General features: G+C 38.3%; 2 protein-coding genes across 3 annotated transcripts; both read left to right on the forward strand.

Annotated features, from left to right (window-relative positions):
* Positions 1–3,597: 3,597 nt before the first annotated feature.
* Positions 3,598–7,257, forward strand: LOC149004021 (Acyl-CoA N-acyltransferases (NAT) superfamily protein). 2 transcript variants are annotated; one of them, XM_089168143.1, is made up of 7 exons: positions 3,598–3,873; positions 3,976–4,047; positions 4,474–4,561; positions 5,453–5,585; positions 5,762–5,800; positions 6,138–6,195; positions 6,605–7,257. In XM_089168143.1, the coding sequence occupies exons 1-7, from the start codon at positions 3,690–3,692 to the stop codon at positions 6,610–6,612; spliced, it is 582 nt and encodes a 193-aa protein (XP_089024269.1). In that variant the 5' UTR covers positions 3,598–3,689; the 3' UTR covers positions 6,613–7,257. The 2 variants fall into 2 exon arrangements, with proteins under 2 accessions (XP_089024269.1, XP_089024268.1); XM_089168142.1 differs by lacking the exon at positions 6,605–7,257 and having other exon boundaries at positions 6,138–6,592.
* A 906-nt stretch (positions 7,258–8,163) lies between these two features.
* LOC149004022 (kinesin-like protein KIN-12F) lies at positions 8,164–15,363 on the forward strand. The gene is made up of 16 exons (XM_089168141.1): positions 8,164–8,663; positions 8,747–8,884; positions 8,967–9,050; positions 9,190–9,315; positions 9,417–9,473; positions 9,564–9,617; positions 9,727–9,819; positions 10,015–10,110; positions 10,334–10,482; positions 11,031–11,180; positions 11,397–11,526; positions 11,619–12,623; positions 12,739–12,837; positions 12,919–13,068; positions 13,836–14,549; positions 14,634–15,363. Exons 1-16 carry the CDS (start codon positions 8,358–8,360, stop codon positions 14,889–14,891), a joined length of 3,609 nt encoding a protein of 1,202 aa, XP_089024267.1. The 5' UTR covers positions 8,164–8,357; the 3' UTR covers positions 14,892–15,363.
* Positions 15,364–16,294: the final 931 nt, after the last annotated feature.

Genomic DNA, 16,294 nt, shown 5'->3' on the forward strand with positions numbered 1-16,294 from the left:
TTTATTTTTCCTTATACCGCGCAATTGTGTTTCCCATAATAATAATAATAATCATAATTTAAAAAAAAAAAACACCACTTCATTACAACACAAAAAAGGTTGGGCCTACTACCCAAAAACGAAGGGTTGGGCCAACGTAAAGATTTAAAGTATCTCATAATATCATACGATACTAGTCAAATCGTATGTTTATATTTGAACCAATAGATATGATACATCTCGATCGTCTCTATATTAAATTACATTAAAATACATTAGCTAGAACGATACAATACTCGATACTAGACGATACGTCTCTTAAAATCACTTGACTAATAGTCTAATACAATACTCGATACCGATATTTTAAACCTTGACCTACATAACCCACTAGAAATCCAACTCTAATTTATTTTGTCAACATTCAAATGTGAAGTTTACCCCTATTATGTGATGAAGAAACGTAAAGAACGCACGAACCTCTACCTATCCCTCTATCCTGAAAGGGAGAGAATCCAAAATTCTCAAGGAGTACCTCAACGTGTTGAGTTTGGATGTTCATCGTTTAGATCCGGTTAGTGAATGTGGAATTGCTTTTATAATAATGAAAGCAATCTTCTATATAAAGATAGTAAGATTAAAGTGATGTGGTCTGACCAAGTATGGACCATCCGGTGTTTCAATAGTGGTCGACTCGAGGAGAATTTGACATGGAAAGAAGAATGGATCTACTGAGGACATTAGAATACCCCCAACACTTTGAGAGACTCTGAATAGAAGACTAAACAAATCCAAGCGTCACTTACCATATTTGAGTGAGACACTACTACCGCTCCAAGTAGGGATCCCCTGCATTCGACAACCAGGAGGCTATTGTCCCTATCAATCTAACCATTTGAGGTAACTTCCTAAAAAATATATAAACCCCATTGTTCATCACCCAATGTACGTATTTATTATTCACTTCTAGTATTGAGGCTCTGAGATTTCTTGTGTCTAAAGTCTCATTTCAAGTTGTTTCGAATTCACTGACTTAATTGCTGCCGACCACCACTGGTCGAGCATGTTGTTTTGCTAGTTTCTAGCTGCCAAAAGAGCAATGATTAGTTTTTTGGAGCAACACAAAGAAAGTCATATCTGAACAATTGTCCTTGCATGCCTTTTTTCGCCTTCCTTGCTCGTGGACATTTTGAGGCTCTAAAAAATAAATTAAAAACAATTTGGACCCAAATTGCATCATGATTACTAATGATTATTGAAAAAAAAATTAACTTCTAACAAATAAAAAATATTACATTCACATAAGTTAGGCCTAAATTAGGCCTAAATTCTTGACTGCTCATTTAAGTGGAAAATATATCAAACTATCCACAATTGATTTTCTTTTAAATATCAAATTACCCGATGTATCAACATATCTCATGGGATAAAAAGAAATATAAGTTTGTATTTTACAAAACTTCACTTAATTTTATTGAATTTACAAGAAAACTCCCAAAGTCACTCGGTTCACCACCCCTTTCCCTACCACCAGCAACCACCATTCCCTCCCTTGCTGGAAAAGATAAAATGAGCTTAATATTCCTAACATCATTAGGGTTAGTGCAGACTGACATGACTGAGAAGTTTATACTCTGATATAATGCGATGGTACTAGACTCTAAACTTGATGAAAAGCAAGGAGAAAGAGACTTTGTCTATAAAAGTGAATATAATTTTCATCTCCTGCTAAGTTACCAAAGCAGAGAAAGAAATCTTTTATTTATTTATTTATTTTTTTGTAACTAAGTCTTCTTTAACCGGACAAGCTAAGGGGGCAACAGAGCATAACACTTGCAACCAATGAGAAGAAAATAAACAATCAAAACTATAAAAGATTGAGTGAAGGCTTACCGGAATCTGGTCGCATTTTAAATCTGGCTTACCGGAATCTACTTGCCTTTGCTTCTGGGGCTGAGGAAAATTCTTGAGAGCCTTTGAACAACTCTAATAGCTTGCAGATGGTTGTTGAAAATGACTCTTCTAATGCACAGAGAATCAAAAGAAGGCAAGAGAGAAATAACATTGCACCTTTCTTTTTATCTGATCCAAACATAAATCTTATGCCTTATTTTTATCTAAACTAAAGATAAAGAGTCCTAAAAAAAAACCACTGAGAAACCGATAAAATCTCCAGTAAGGCAAAAATTGAAGGTAATAGAATATAGAAAGCTAGAAACCAAACCGTCCTCAAGAGCAATTAAGGAAAAATGTGGTCCACTAATTAAACATCATAACCAATCTCTGGCATTCCAGATTAATAGAAATTTTCATTCCAGATTAATATTAGAACCGTCAGAAGTTTGGGTGGCTGTTGAGAAAACGATAGATCAAGCTGAGAGCCTGAGGCAACCACTTCTATCAAGAGCAAATCTTTTAATCTCTACAATTTTTTTTTTTTAAATCTAATCTATTTTCCTAGATTCTCTCAAAGAAATTCCTATAATTTACCTTTTCCTCGCCACCCCGATCCACATCCTCTGTAATTTCTCTTCCTACAATTCCCTCCTATGATTGTGCCATGTGACATTAAATAAATCCAACGGTCATCCAATTCAAATAATTTAAATAAAATTCAAATTTATGGGTGGGTTTAAATAAAATTCAAATTTAGTTTGAAATTGGGTAACCGTTGGATTTACTTAATGCCACATGGCACAATCCTAGGAGGAAATTGTAAAAAAATGAATTACACAGGATGTGAATCCCCCCTTCTCCCTCCCCCTCTAAGAAGCCAAATCACGAGGTTGTGTTATCTCAATGTCTTGGAAAAAAAAAAAATGAAATGAGACATGGATTTACTCAGGCCCCTAAATGTAGAGCTACATTTAGCTTTTAGGTTTTCACTATGTTTTGCTCTTAATAACTCGTACAAGGAATGGTTTACAAACCCTGCCACATGTTATTTGGCTCGTTACTCAGGAATCGGCCTGTCTACCTTTTGGCCTTGGGCGCTCCCCCTGCTTCTTGGGGTGGCCTCCCTGCTTCTGTGCATCGTTTGTTTTGCCTCCCCCTTTTCCTCCGGTGGCTTTTTCTATATATTTTCCTCCATCTGGGGTTGTCCTGTTTTTCACTTGCTTGGTCCCTGCCCCTTTGTGGTTCCTTACTTGCCACGGCTTACACATCTTCTATCTTTGAAAAAGAGCCAATCCCACAACACATGCACACAACCGTTAAATGCATCTTCTAGTTCCTATCATTTTAGAAGGAAATGTACACCGATGATCCACCTTATGCAGATTAGCAACAAATAACAATCTAGATCACCTCCACAGGAGAGGTATGTGTTCCTTCAACGCTTCTCCACACACCAATGGGAGTAGAATTCATTTTAAGGTACCGATAAAATGAATTAAGCATAAGACATCATTGGGTCCCATATGGACCCACCCTTATTGTGTGGTATAAAAGGTCAGACGCAATGGTTATCTGCTGACATGGAGGTGATTCAAGACTCAATTAGTGGGGTATGCATCCCAGTATATCCCAGCCGTTCATCTACTTGGCTTGCTTCGGACGCATAAGAGCTCCCAGCCCTGGTGATGGCGACTGGCGTCTCCCATTTTTTTCTTTCTTTTTAATCTATTTGGGTATTTTAGGTTTCCGCATTCCCAAGCCCAAGTTTCAATTTTGCTGAACCCTTTGGACCTGTTAGATCGTGAAAGAGGGAGATGGAGAAGCAGGGAGTAAGTTTGGAAGGCGAGAAGGTAACACTGGTTCCTTACATGAGAGAGCATGTACCCACGTACCATGAATGGATGCAGGATCCCTCACTGCTTCAAGCAACAGGCTCAGAGCCACTAACACTGGATCAAGAGTACGACATGCACCTCTCTTGGACTCAGGACTCCAATAGTAATTCTAATTTCTCTTTTTTGTTCATTTGTTCGTATTAATATATAATTAGGAATGTTTTTGGTATTTGATGTTCTTCCTTCCATGATTCAATAATTGCAGAGCATACTTTCATTGTCTTGGATAAGCAATTGGTTGTAGGAGAATTCTTCCATGGAAATCCCCATGTCGAAGGTCAGTTATTTTGTTTTCTGGGTTTCATGTATAGGGCTCTATTTTCTGATGTTTGGAACAGTCCTTTTGGTAATTTAGGTAATTTCTTCTCAGGGGGTTTAAATGGTTATCTAGTGGGGTAGCTTCATTAGTGTTTTCCTTTTTGTTTGAATATCCACGATGATTTTATTAAGTTTGATTAGTGAATGGAAGCCCTAGGATAACCTTAAAGAAGTGGTGAGAAAGGATATGTATAGCTGAGGTTTTGTATCTAGTATGGCCCCAAACAGAGCTGATTGGAAGGCAAGAATCCCGTAGCCAACCCCATTTAGTTGGGACAAGGCTTGTTTTGTTGTTGTTGAATTGTAACCGAGTTGCTCAAATTCTCATGACTGACCTCATTTCTTCAACTGCATATTTGAGGTAGTGAATTCTTTCTTTTTTCAGCTATGGTTGGTGATGTCAATATATATATGAATGACTTGGACGATTCACAGATGGCAGAGATTGAAATAATGATAGCTGAATCCAAGAGGTACCAACCACAGACTATTACTAGAGTTCCATCAGCTGCATATATTTTGTGCTGTTAGCAATCTTGATTTCCAATTTACTGTACTTGACTACCTGTGAATAGCAATGTTGGAGATGATCAATATGAGTATCACTTGAGGTGAGTTAACCAGAGGGGTTTGAATGTCCGGAATATCAGAGTTGGCCTCCTCCTCCACACGGTGTTTATAAATTGAACAGTGATGCTGCTGTAGAGGACTCTTTGGGGGGCATTGGGTTGATCATTAGGTCCAATGGAAGCTTTATTGCTACTGTATCAGCCCCTTATTCTTTCAATTCTCCCATGGAAGGTGAAGCTATTGCTATAAGGGAAGGGATGTTTGCAGCAGTTGCTGAGGGGGTGGATAAATTGATGGTTGAAAGTGATTGCTGTTCCTGCACTTCCATTTCTAAATGAAGTCTGGTTTACCTTTATTTAAAAAAAAAAACCAACACAGGAAATTTAAAAAAAGACCAATATAGGAAATTTATTATCCCCTTATTTCTTTGCCTCACAGTTACCATGTTATAGGCGCATAATCATCTTTTCCTCTATTTGAATTGAGGTTTGGGTGCTTACATGGGAATTTGGAAAACCAGATTTGCAGTCATACATATACTTGATTCATGAAAGAAGCGTACTATTTATCTTCCAAGTTTTAACATGCAAGTGATGCTACTTGTTTACCTTCCTACTTTTCTTTTTCCTTTTTGGGTTTTGGGGTTAGGGGTTGGGTTGGGGGTGGGGTTGGGTGTGGAGGGGCTGCTTTCGTTCATTTTATCTTAAGATTGTTTAGTCAATTCAAGTTAACAATTTTGGAGAAATGGTTTTTTCTTTCTTAAGTTGCTTATCATCTTATTCTTGTCAGCATAGTCGTGGCAAGGGGCTCGGAGAGGAATCGGTCTTGATGATGATGGCTTTTGCAGTTAAGAATTTTGGTATCAACAGGTTTCGTGCTAAAATTGCAGAATCGAACACAGCATCCCTCAGACTGTTCCGTAAACTGGTCTCTCTCTCTCTCTCTCTCTCTCTCTCCTGTGGATGAAGTGAAAATGCATATTTATACTTCATTTGTGATTTCGTGTTGAATTCTGTGTACAACTGTCCATTATGTGGGAACTTCTTTTGCGGCAAACTTTGCATCTTGAGGACTGAAACTTCCAATGTTCATTTGCTATGCAGGGCTTTGAAGATGTGTCGTTTAGTGAAATCTTCAAAGAGGTAAAGACTGTGAGCTTCTTTGAGGGTATAGCAAAAATAACAATTATATTTATTTGACATTTGGTGGAAGTTTATGCTACTTGCCTGGTAAACCATGAGGGAAGTTTCTGGGCCCATGGAAGACCAGTGATGTAGTGTGTTTTTATTAGGCATATGCTAGTCATCCTAGCCACCTGATTCATAGGCATTTTTCTGAATTCATCATATGTTCTCTAGCAAGCCTTAAAAAAGGCCAATTGTGGTGGTTCTGTGTGGTGTACATAGAAGTGTAAATTAGATGTAAGCTGGATAATCGTATCCTCACTGAACATTCTGTTGTTGTTGAACAAATTGACAGGTGACATTAGAGTTGCCAGTGAAAGAGCCCAAAGTTGAGGAGCTGCACAGTCTTTTTGGTAAACTGATAATGCATTCATAGCTATCAGAGACTATCTTATCAAAAATTAATTGGGCACCTGAATTTAATGATATCAATTCAATTTATTTTTGCCATATGCGCCATCATTTCACTTGAAGTAATTGGACATCGAAGGTTTAACTTAACCATGTTACATGAACCCTGGCCAACAGACTCACTCTTGATAAATGAGTTCTCATATGGTTTATGCTGTTCTATTCGTAAAGTAGAAAGTACTTCTCAGTTGGGTTAGTGTCAGTCTCCCTATGGCTTCGTTTGGTTGCAAGGGAAAATTTCAAACTTATAATAGAAACTTCTGTAATCATTTGTATTTATTATTTAATGTAATAGATGAGTAATTCCAAATCATTCCACATTTGGTCATGAAATTTCACTTCCTCGTACAGCCAAATGAACCCTGCATGATTGGTACTCAGCAAGAGGTGCAGGAAGAACATTTCCACAAGGAAGAATGTGAATTCCAAACATGAAAATTTGGATAAGCATAAAATAATTAGAGACAACCAATTCCCCTTGGAGCTTCTGTTTGGTGGTGGCATTGAATCAGTTGCTGGAGTTTGATCATTGATAAATTCTGTCCAATACCCAGTTGTAAATAAGATGGATCTGAAGAATAGTGTTTGAAATTAAGTTTCTTGTTTGCCAGACATCCTTAACATTCACAGTCAATGGCTCAGGACAGCAAAATTTCTTATTTTGGTATTGGCATTTTCTGGAGAGAGATTACACTGGACTACTGAGTACCTCAAGCTGCATTTAGTGGCATGTTGTTATTGATTGGTATTGAAGTATACATAATCTTTCTCATATTTGAGTGTCTGAAATCCTTAATAACTTGATGAAAACAATAATGGACCTGGTTTCTCTGTTCAATACAGGTACAGGGTGGGAAAACAGAGTAAGTATACTAGTATTAACAGTGGAAGTGTGTTCTCCCAACTGGTGGGTTATGGAAGCCAACCTAGAGGGAAAAAAAGACCTGAGTATATTCATATTGAATATGTAATTACATCTCTACTGGTCTGGTATTATGTGGTCTAAAGAGAGGGAATTTCAGGAGGAGGGGGGGGGGGGGGGGGACGAGTATTTGTCGATACCCAAGAACCTGTTATGGTCTCGGACTGTGATCGAAGCATATTGGCTGACACAATACTGATACCATGATCTGTGTATCGACTAAAGCTTACAATGGTGATGTATGATGATGCAAAAACATACATGGATTTTTCAAATCAATTGTGAAGAGAAAGAAGTTCCTCTCCTACAAATTCAGGAGCTATAAGAATTGATTTATTGGGGAACCCTTTTTTTTTTTTTTGACTTCAACTAGATAATACATCTTAGGAATAAGGCTGAGCCCTAAACTCCTTTTCATGGTCAGATGATTTGAATTGGCATCTGCTGGGATGAAATTGTGGGAAACTTTAAACCTTGACACTCCTCTTAAAAAAAAAAAGAAAAGGAAAGACAATCATTGGTCGTGTGGCTTCTTCTCATTTCGAGACCCTAATATGATGGCTAATCATTATTTCGATCCAAGGTTTAAAGTATCTTATGATACAATACGATATTTGTTGATATCTATCTATATTGAATTCAACTGATGTGATACATAAAATCCATTGGCCAGTATTATACCGATATATACCGGACGATATATCTCTTAAAAAATCAGCCGACTGTACGATACTTCAATCAAAGCGTTCCAAACTTCCCACAGCCTATTTAGCCGCCAAAAAAAAAAAAAAATCACTCCGGCAGTCGGGCCCACCCCTCTCTCCAACGGCTACAGAAGCTCCTTTCCCTAACGGCTATATCAACTTTTGAATTTGAGACCCTTATTATCATGGACGGTGGATTGAATAGCTGGAGCGACGAATTGACGTATAAGGGTATTCTGGTCAATTCAATAGTGATTCCTGAAGATTCAAATCTCTACATTCACTGCTCATTTCTCATTTCTCATTTCTCAACGGCTACCAATTTCTTTTTGCTTCCCTCTCTGGACTCATTTGAACGCCTCCTCTCTCTCTCTCTCTCTCTCACACACACACAGCACTCACTCAGTGCTCTTCTGATCTAGATCTATTGGATTTGCTAGATCGATAGGATCTGTTTCACAGTCGGAATTTGGAAGCAATGAAACGGGACATGGAGAAAGCAGAAAATCATCATTTCTTGGGAAGCATTTCAACGCAGTCGATCCGCAACCTGTTTCCTAGGTCCGCATCTCACAAGCAGAAGATGAAGTCCAGCTTTTCGAAGTTAAAATTCGGAGGAGAAAACACTCCACCTCCGGATCCCAATATCCAACCCATAATTGCTGGTCCTACTTCTCCTGTTGTCGCCAAAAAACCACTGTCAAAGTCGGTGATCTTCCCGAAAGAGATCGCCCGATCTGAAAATCAAGAAGAAGATATAGTTGCCTCTGACCCGTCAGTCAAGGTACCATGGATCTCCCTCTATCTTCCTCTTTCGGGCCTGAATTTTGCTTTAAACTTTTTAATTCTTTGTGATCTTTTTGCTAGGTTGTCGTGAGGATTAGGGCAGACGCTGGACAAGGAAAACAGGAAACTTCGATTATTCGGAGGGCTTCTCCTGATTCACTATCAGTTGGAGATCGGTTGTTTAGCTTCGATGCTGTTGTTGATTCAAATTCTTCCCAGGTTCAGAATTCAGCTTTTACACCCCTCACCATGTGGCTTACTTTTAGATTGTTTAGATGACTTGAAACCCATTTTTCTTCAGGAGGAACTTTTTAATTTAGTAGGCGTGCCAGTAGTGAAAAACTCATTGGCAGGTTTCAACACTTCCATTTTGTCATACGGTCAGGTACTCAGACTTTTGAATTATCTTCTGCCTTTCTTTCTTTCTTTCTTTCTCTAATTTCTTTACTCCTTAAATTCTCCATCTTCAAAGGGTTAATATGATTAGAGTTCGTCTTGCCTAACTTCTATTGATTTCTCATTAGACGGGTAGTGGGAAGACTTACACCATGTGGGGTCCACCAAGTGCCATGCTTGAAGGCCATTCCTCATTTAGTCACCAGGGCATTGTGCCTAGAGTTTTTCAGATGCTGTTCTCTGAAATACATAGAGTAAGCGCATCACATTTCCACTTCTCATTGTCTCAAATTGTCTCAAACAAGAAAGTGAACAGCCAATATGGGTCTATACTGATTTTCGGATTGTCATTCAGGAGCAGGAGAACTCTGAGAAGCAGATAAATTACCAGTGTCGATGTTCATTTTTGGAGGTATTTTTATTGGTTACATGTAATGTAGCTTTTAAGGAACTGATTTTGCAGTGTTGTATGGTTCTAGTTATGAAATTTTACTGGCTGCAGATATACAACGACCAGATTGGTGATCTACTCGATCCAACACAACGGAACCTTGTGGTGTGTGCTTCTGTTCTCTGTTCATTTGGATCTTAATTGTGTTTTTTTTTTGGCTTATTCTTTATATGGAAGCTTTCATGGTTAAATGGGTTTGTTCCTTGTAAACTAGATAAGAGATGATGCCAAGAATGGGTTCTATGTTGAGAATCTAACTGAGGAATACGTGACAAACTATGAGGATACAACACAAATATTGATTAAGGTATAGAGTAGCCATGCATAAGCCTTTTTCTGGTTGCAATTTAATGTTCATCAGTTTTTCTTTCCCCTTTTGTGGTTCGTGAGTCCAAATTTCACTCTACTGCGATTCCTTTTCAGGAACTGTGTTCCCTTTCCCCCTTCTCCATGGTTATATCATTATTAGTTGATTTTGAATTTTTTTTTCCATGTGATACAGGGACTTTCAAACAGGAAGGTTGGTGCAACGAGCACAAATTCCAAGGGATCTCGATCTCATATTGTTTTCACCTGTGTCGTTGAATCCTGGAGCAAGGTACGTGTTCTTTTCCAATACCACTGGCCAATGATTACAATAACAATTAATAGAGATGCCCCTACATTGGATTTGTGTGGTCGCATATGGATAATTGTTTTTGGTTATATTACAGTCACTATATATATGTGAGGCCCTATGGTTGAACTATTATACTTCCCCTTCCATTATTGTTTATTTTTCCTGCAACTTCATGCCAAAAGTTCCTCCAAAATTGCCACAGGGTACCTCATCAAAATGCTTTGGTAGCTCAAAGACAAGCAGAATCAATCTCATTGATCTTGCTGGATCAGAAAGAAGTAGAGTTGATGATGCTGGTACACAGTATGTAAAGGAAGGAAAACATGTAAAGAAGTCTCTGTCACACCTCGGGTATGACTTCATATTTACTGAGTTGCTAATTATCACGCCAAGTTATCATATCTAGAATACTAAATGTCAAAATGCTTTTCCAAGTTAATTTTGAACAATTTCTCTTGAGGTAATTGATGCTTCTGAATCATTCTAAAATTTGAAGTACCACTTTCCCAAGCAATTAAAATCTAGACAGTGTGGCCTGTAATGTAGTTGACTTGTGATGATAGGATACAGTTTAGTTGATTCTGATGGATATCTTGAGAACATGTCATAGATACAAACTACTTTTAAATCTCAAATGAGTAGATGAGAAAGCGTGTCCCAGTACATGGCATGACGCTCCCGCCAATGCGGGGTCTGGGAGGGTCATGTATACAGCCTTCTTTTTTTTTTTTGGGGGGGGGGTGAAATTGTGTACACAGCCTTATCTCTGCTTCCCTGTGAAGGCTGTTCCCACAACTGAATCCACAACCACTTGGTGACAATGGAGTAACCTTCCGCTGCACCAAGGGCTACCTTTTAAATGAGTAGATGGTTGATTAACTGCTAACTTTTCCCTGCAGGAAATTGGTGAATACTTTGGCAGAAGATGCTCAGCCTGGAGAATCTAAAGATATCCCATACAAAGACTCTTGTTTAACACACTTACTAAGGGAATCACTTGGTGGTAATGCCAAACTCACGGTTATTTGTTCCATTTCCCCAGATGAAAGGTAATTCAGAAATAGAATTTTCACTTTTTGTTTAGAGATGGTATTTTGGATTATTTTTTTTTTTGGGGGGGGGGGGTGTTGGGGTTTTTTTTTTGTTAAGTGATACTTCATTAACACACATAAATAAAATCCTTACTAAATGGTTTATCCAATGTCATTGTCATATTATTTTTCCTTCTATTGATTTGCTTGAAATGGTCTTCCTTGTTGAAACAGATGCAGAGTTGAAAGCCTGAGCACATTAAGATTTGGACAGCGGGTAAAAGCCATTCGGAATATGCCAGTGATTAATGAAATAACAGAAGATGATGTTAATGGTTTGAGTGACCAGATACGTCAATTAAAGGTATTGTCTTCACTGACCATTTCATATACATTATCCATTAAAGTTGACTATTCAGCATGATATTATTGACTAAGTTGCGTACATTCTTACAGGAGGAACTTATAAAAGCAAAGTCAGATGTATGCTGCTCGGTTGGAACAAAGAGTGGATACTATAATGGAAAAAATGCACGTGATAGTTTGAACCAGTTGAGGTTAAGCCTTAATCGTTCTTTGATCTTACCCCGCATACATAACAACATTGACGAAGATATAAATGTTGATGAGGAAGATGTCAAGGAACTAAAGGACCAGCTGGAAAATATGCAAAGTTCCTGCAAGAGCAATGCAACAGAGTTTACTGATGTCAAAGATAACATTCAGCTCCCTTCCTTGGAAGAAAGTTCTGAACCTGACATTGAACTTGATACTGAGCTGGAAGGAATTAAAATTGAAGAATCACTGTATTTGACTGAAAATGATGGGAATATGGAGAACCTTCTTGCTTGCCCAGACACTTCTGGTACCTCTAAATCTGCAATCACAAGCAGTCTTTCAATCAGACCAGGTCGACAATCTCCAGCCCTTGAAGGCCCAACCTTCTCTGAGTCACCTAAAATTGCAGACACCTTAAAGAAAAGCATACCATCCTCATCAAACCTTTTTGCCAGTCAGAATATTGGAACAGAGAATCCTAAGTTTGATCCAGAGGTCCAAATACAGTCACCTAAAGTAAATGATCAAAAGCACTCCTCTTTAAGGTCCTCTCTAAGGTCAAGCAAGATATTTGCAGGACCCACAGACTCACTGGCTACCAGCCTTCATAGGGGCTTGCAGATCATCGACTATCATGAGAGAAACTCAGCATTAAATAAGTCTTCAGCTTCCTTATCCTTTGATCATTTGATGCTGAAACCAATTCAAGTAGTGGGGAAAGATGATGATGATAGTCGAATTCAGTCAGGGTCAGAAGGGCAAAAAATCGAGACACAAAAAACTGCTTCTTTCCTGTGTACATCCTGCAAAAGAATGGGATTCAGTAGCTCAAATCAAGTCCAGGATAGCTTCAACACTTGGGTTGTGCCATTCAGTGGAGCAGTGACTCCTGAGGGACCTAAGGTAAGTTTGACACAACCTTCAGAGAGAGAGTGGTGGTTGGTGGGGGGGGGGGGTTATTTTGCAATTACTCAATTAAGAGTCTTTGCTTTAAATTTTACGCCTTCTAAATTGTCAGGATGCTGAAAAGCTTTTGGAAGAAGCCAGAAAGAGGGAGATGGCTCTTGAGAGGCTTTGTGCAGAACAAGCAGCTAAAATTGACCAACTAAATTGTCTGGTGAGAAATTTTTGTCCACTTCAAACCAAAGGTTTTTTTACCATACATCTTGACTTGAATATTAGTGAAAACCCATTGCAGGTTGAGCAACACAGACATAAGAAAGAAGATAGTTCCATTGGGCAACAAAGTCAGGAAATGGAAACTTGTCAGAGTAAGGCCTTGACAAGTGAAATTGTTCCAAATGAGGGACTTAAAACTGCTTATTCTTCATTAGAGGATATAAGCAAGGTAAATCTTTCTTTCAGTTGTTTCTTTTCTTCCTACAACCCCCCATCCCCTGGAGGAAAGAGAATGGACAATAAACTGACACCTGACTGGTGTAATCATACATATGGTAGGTAGTTGGGCCAAAGGTTGGGCCAAAGGTTGGGCAAAGAAAGGACTCAGCAGTGCATAGACTAGTTTACAAATTAAGACAATTACAGTTCGGTGACAACAACTAATGAAGGACACCAATCAGTAGGATCATAATAATACAGTTTATTTATTATTTATTTTTTTTTTGAGGAGGGGGGGGGGGGAGATGTTAGGTTTAGATGGCCACCGTCTGGAAATATAAAATATGTTGGATCCCAGTCCTCAAAACATTTTCGCTTGTTGCTTATCTTGCCAATTTATGAGATGGATGACTGCCCCCAGATAGAATTCACCAATAATGGTTTCTGCATTAATCTAAAGATGTAATTGTCGATATTTGCAGCTCCAGGAAGAGTTTTCTTTTTGGGTAAGCAGCTCCAGGGAGAGTTGGGCAACAACTAATGAACAGTAGGATCGACAATAATACGCTTTGTTTATGTATCAAATTATCTTCTTCTTTTTTTTTTTTTTGGGGGGGGGGGCAGATGGTCGCCATCCTGAAATATAAAAAATGTTGGATCTAAGTCTTTATAACATTTTCTCTTGTTGCTTATCTTGCCACTTTATGAGATGGATGACTGCCCCAAATATAATTCATTAATGATGGTTTCTAAAGATGTAATTGTTGATATTTGCAGCTCCAGGAAGAGTTAGGTCCTGAATTCTCTAACACAAGTGAGAGGGAATTTCTTCTGAAACAAATCCAAACTTTACAAAGCAAGTTGCAGTTATATATGGATGGTGCAGCTTCAATTGAGTCCACTAAAGAACAGGATGACTTTCACTCATTATCAGGATCGATCCATCTGAGAAAAAGTGTAGATTCTCAAGACAAGACTGAGGAAGAAATTGAGAAGGAAAGAGAAAAGTGGACAGAGATGGAAAGTGAGTGGATTTCATTAACTGATGAATTAAGAATTGACCTTCAATTAAACCGTCAGCATGCCGAGAAGGTGGAGGCAGAGTTAAGAAAGGAGAAGAACTGCACACTAGAGTTGGATGATGCACTAAACAGGGCCGTCCTTGGGCATGCTAGAATTGTTGAACACTATGCTGAACTGCAAGAGAAGTATAGTGACTTGCTTGAAAAACATAAGAGAATCATGGAAGGAATTGCAGACGTGAAGAGGGCAGCTGCAAAGGCTGGAGGCAAGGGTAATTCACGCTTTGCCAAATCCCTTGCTGCTGAGCTCTCAGCCTTGAGAGTAGAGAGGGGAAAAGAGAGGGAACAACTGAAGAAAGAGAACGTAAGTCTTAGGATTCAACTTAGAGACACTGCAGAAGCGGTTCATGCAGCTGGAGAACTCCTTGTGAGGCTGAGAGAGGCAGAGGAAGCTGCATCAATTGCAGAAGTAAGTCAGATAGACGACTACCTAGTCAAATACGAGTTTTTGTATTTATTCTACTACTCACACACTGTTTTTTGATGGGTGCAGGCGAACTCCACAAATGCGCAGCAAGAGATTGAGAACTTGAAGAAGCAAATGGAGAAACAAAAGAGAAAGCACAAGATGGAGATGGTCACAATGAAACAGTATCTTGCAGAGAGTAGGTTACCACAATCTGCATTGCGACCATTATACCGTGAAGATTCTGATGTCACAGATCCCTGCTCCATGTCATTTACCAATGACGATCAAGCATGGAGAGCTGAATTTGGACCGATATATCAGGACTGCAGGGACCTACAGTAGTAGAGTGAACAAGCACAACAAACTAGTAAAAAGAAGGGACTTGCGTCATGCAAAGTGGAACCCTGCTTGGGTCCAAAGGACATGAATGTTTGGTTCATTGAGGTTGTACTTTGCAACTCTCTTGATTGTTTCAGATTCTTGAAGATCCAGTATGATTTTATATTTTTTCATCAATTGCAAGTGAACTTTTTCAGCATTATTCATACGTAAGACCAGGGGTTTGTCACACACAAGTTCTTTTAATGGTTAAGTAAATTCCTTTGTTATTGGGTATCTGTAAACTCTATGAGAAAAGAATTTTGAGGAATATAGGATAAACATTTAAAACAACTCTTTTTGAGTGCAAGGGCTTCCCCAAGGGATTTTTTTTTGGGTGGAGTAGGAGAGTTTTATATACAGGGGATGCCATCCACTTATTCTGTATGAGTCTTTATGACTTTACTAACCTTGAATTGGCACACCTCAAAGATTTTTGTTTGTTGTAGTGGCTGTAACCTATAGCCAATCGTTGAGATTTTGCCATGTGTACAAAATACAACTAAACGGTGTTAATTAAAATGACAGTGGTTTAGCTGTAAATATATCTTTCTCGTTTTACATTCAAGGGTTCTATACTTCTATATTTTAAAAATTTACAAAACAAAACTTCGACTTTACTCTAATCCCTCATTTCCAAGATTAGCATTTCTTGAGTTAGATTATTTATGAATTGAGGATTTTCCCATTTATATAGTTGGAAGTTAGATATTGGTGACTCATCTTCTTCAAGAATCATCGGATTCTGTGAGTTCCTCTATCAGTTTGTAGCTCAACATTTGGTTTTTCATTTTTTAGTTTAGATTTGTGTGTGTGTTTTTTTTTTTAAATATGTTCAGATTTTCATTCACTTTTAGCTCTACATTTTTTCTTCTTGTTGTGGTTATTTTGTGAACGTGTTAGTTATACTTCTCTTTTAATTTCAAGTTCTAATCCCACTCTTCCCTCAAGGAAAATCTTATCACATCCTCTCTGTTATCTATTTTGTAGGGAATGAAGCAAGAGAAGTTGGAGCTTCAGCTTCTGAGTATTCCAAAATTTAGGATTCTTGAAGAAGATGAGTCATTAAGGTCTATCGCCCATATAAATGGTAGAATCATTAATTCATAAAGAATGAGGTTTCATTTTATAAAATCTAAAAATATAAAATTCTTGAATTAAAAAAAGGAAAAAAACCATATTTATAACTAGCCCTGTCATTTTAATTGACGTGTTCAATTGTATTCTATGTATGTGGCAAAATCTTGATGGTTGGCTGTACACTGAAGCCATTACAACAAATGAAAATCCTACTTGAAGGAGGTCCTTATTATGCCTCACTTGGTCTCTCATTCTGATCATGATTTCCTTCTTCGGCCACAATCACA

This window comes from Hakea prostrata, chromosome 9 (genome assembly GCF_041222555.1).
Source record: "Hakea prostrata isolate BN-2017 chromosome 9, UWA_Hpros_2, whole genome shotgun sequence".
Lineage (NCBI taxonomy): Eukaryota > Viridiplantae > Streptophyta > Magnoliopsida > Proteales > Proteaceae > Hakea > Hakea prostrata.

Excerpts from the sequence above, each read along its gene's own strand:
- LOC149004022 (XM_089168141.1), top strand. The coding sequence starts at position 8,358 with ATGAAACGGGACATGGAGAAAGCAGAAAATCATCATTTCTTGGGAAGC. Across the intron at positions 10,483-11,030 it reads AAGTCTCTGTCACACCTCGG|GAAATTGGTGAATACTTTGG; the intron begins GTATGACTTCAT and ends TTTTCCCTGCAG. Across the intron at positions 12,624-12,738 it reads TGACTCCTGAGGGACCTAAG|GATGCTGAAAAGCTTTTGGA; the intron begins GTAAGTTTGACA and ends CTAAATTGTCAG.
- LOC149004021 (XM_089168142.1), top strand. The coding sequence starts at position 3,690 with ATGGAGAAGCAGGGAGTAAGTTTGGAAGGCGAGAAGGTAACACTGGTT. Across the intron at positions 3,874-3,975 it reads TTGGACTCAGGACTCCAATA|AGCATACTTTCATTGTCTTG; the intron begins GTAATTCTAATT and ends CAATAATTGCAG. Across the intron at positions 4,562-5,452 it reads ATGATAGCTGAATCCAAGAG|TCGTGGCAAGGGGCTCGGAG; the intron begins GTACCAACCACA and ends TTGTCAGCATAG.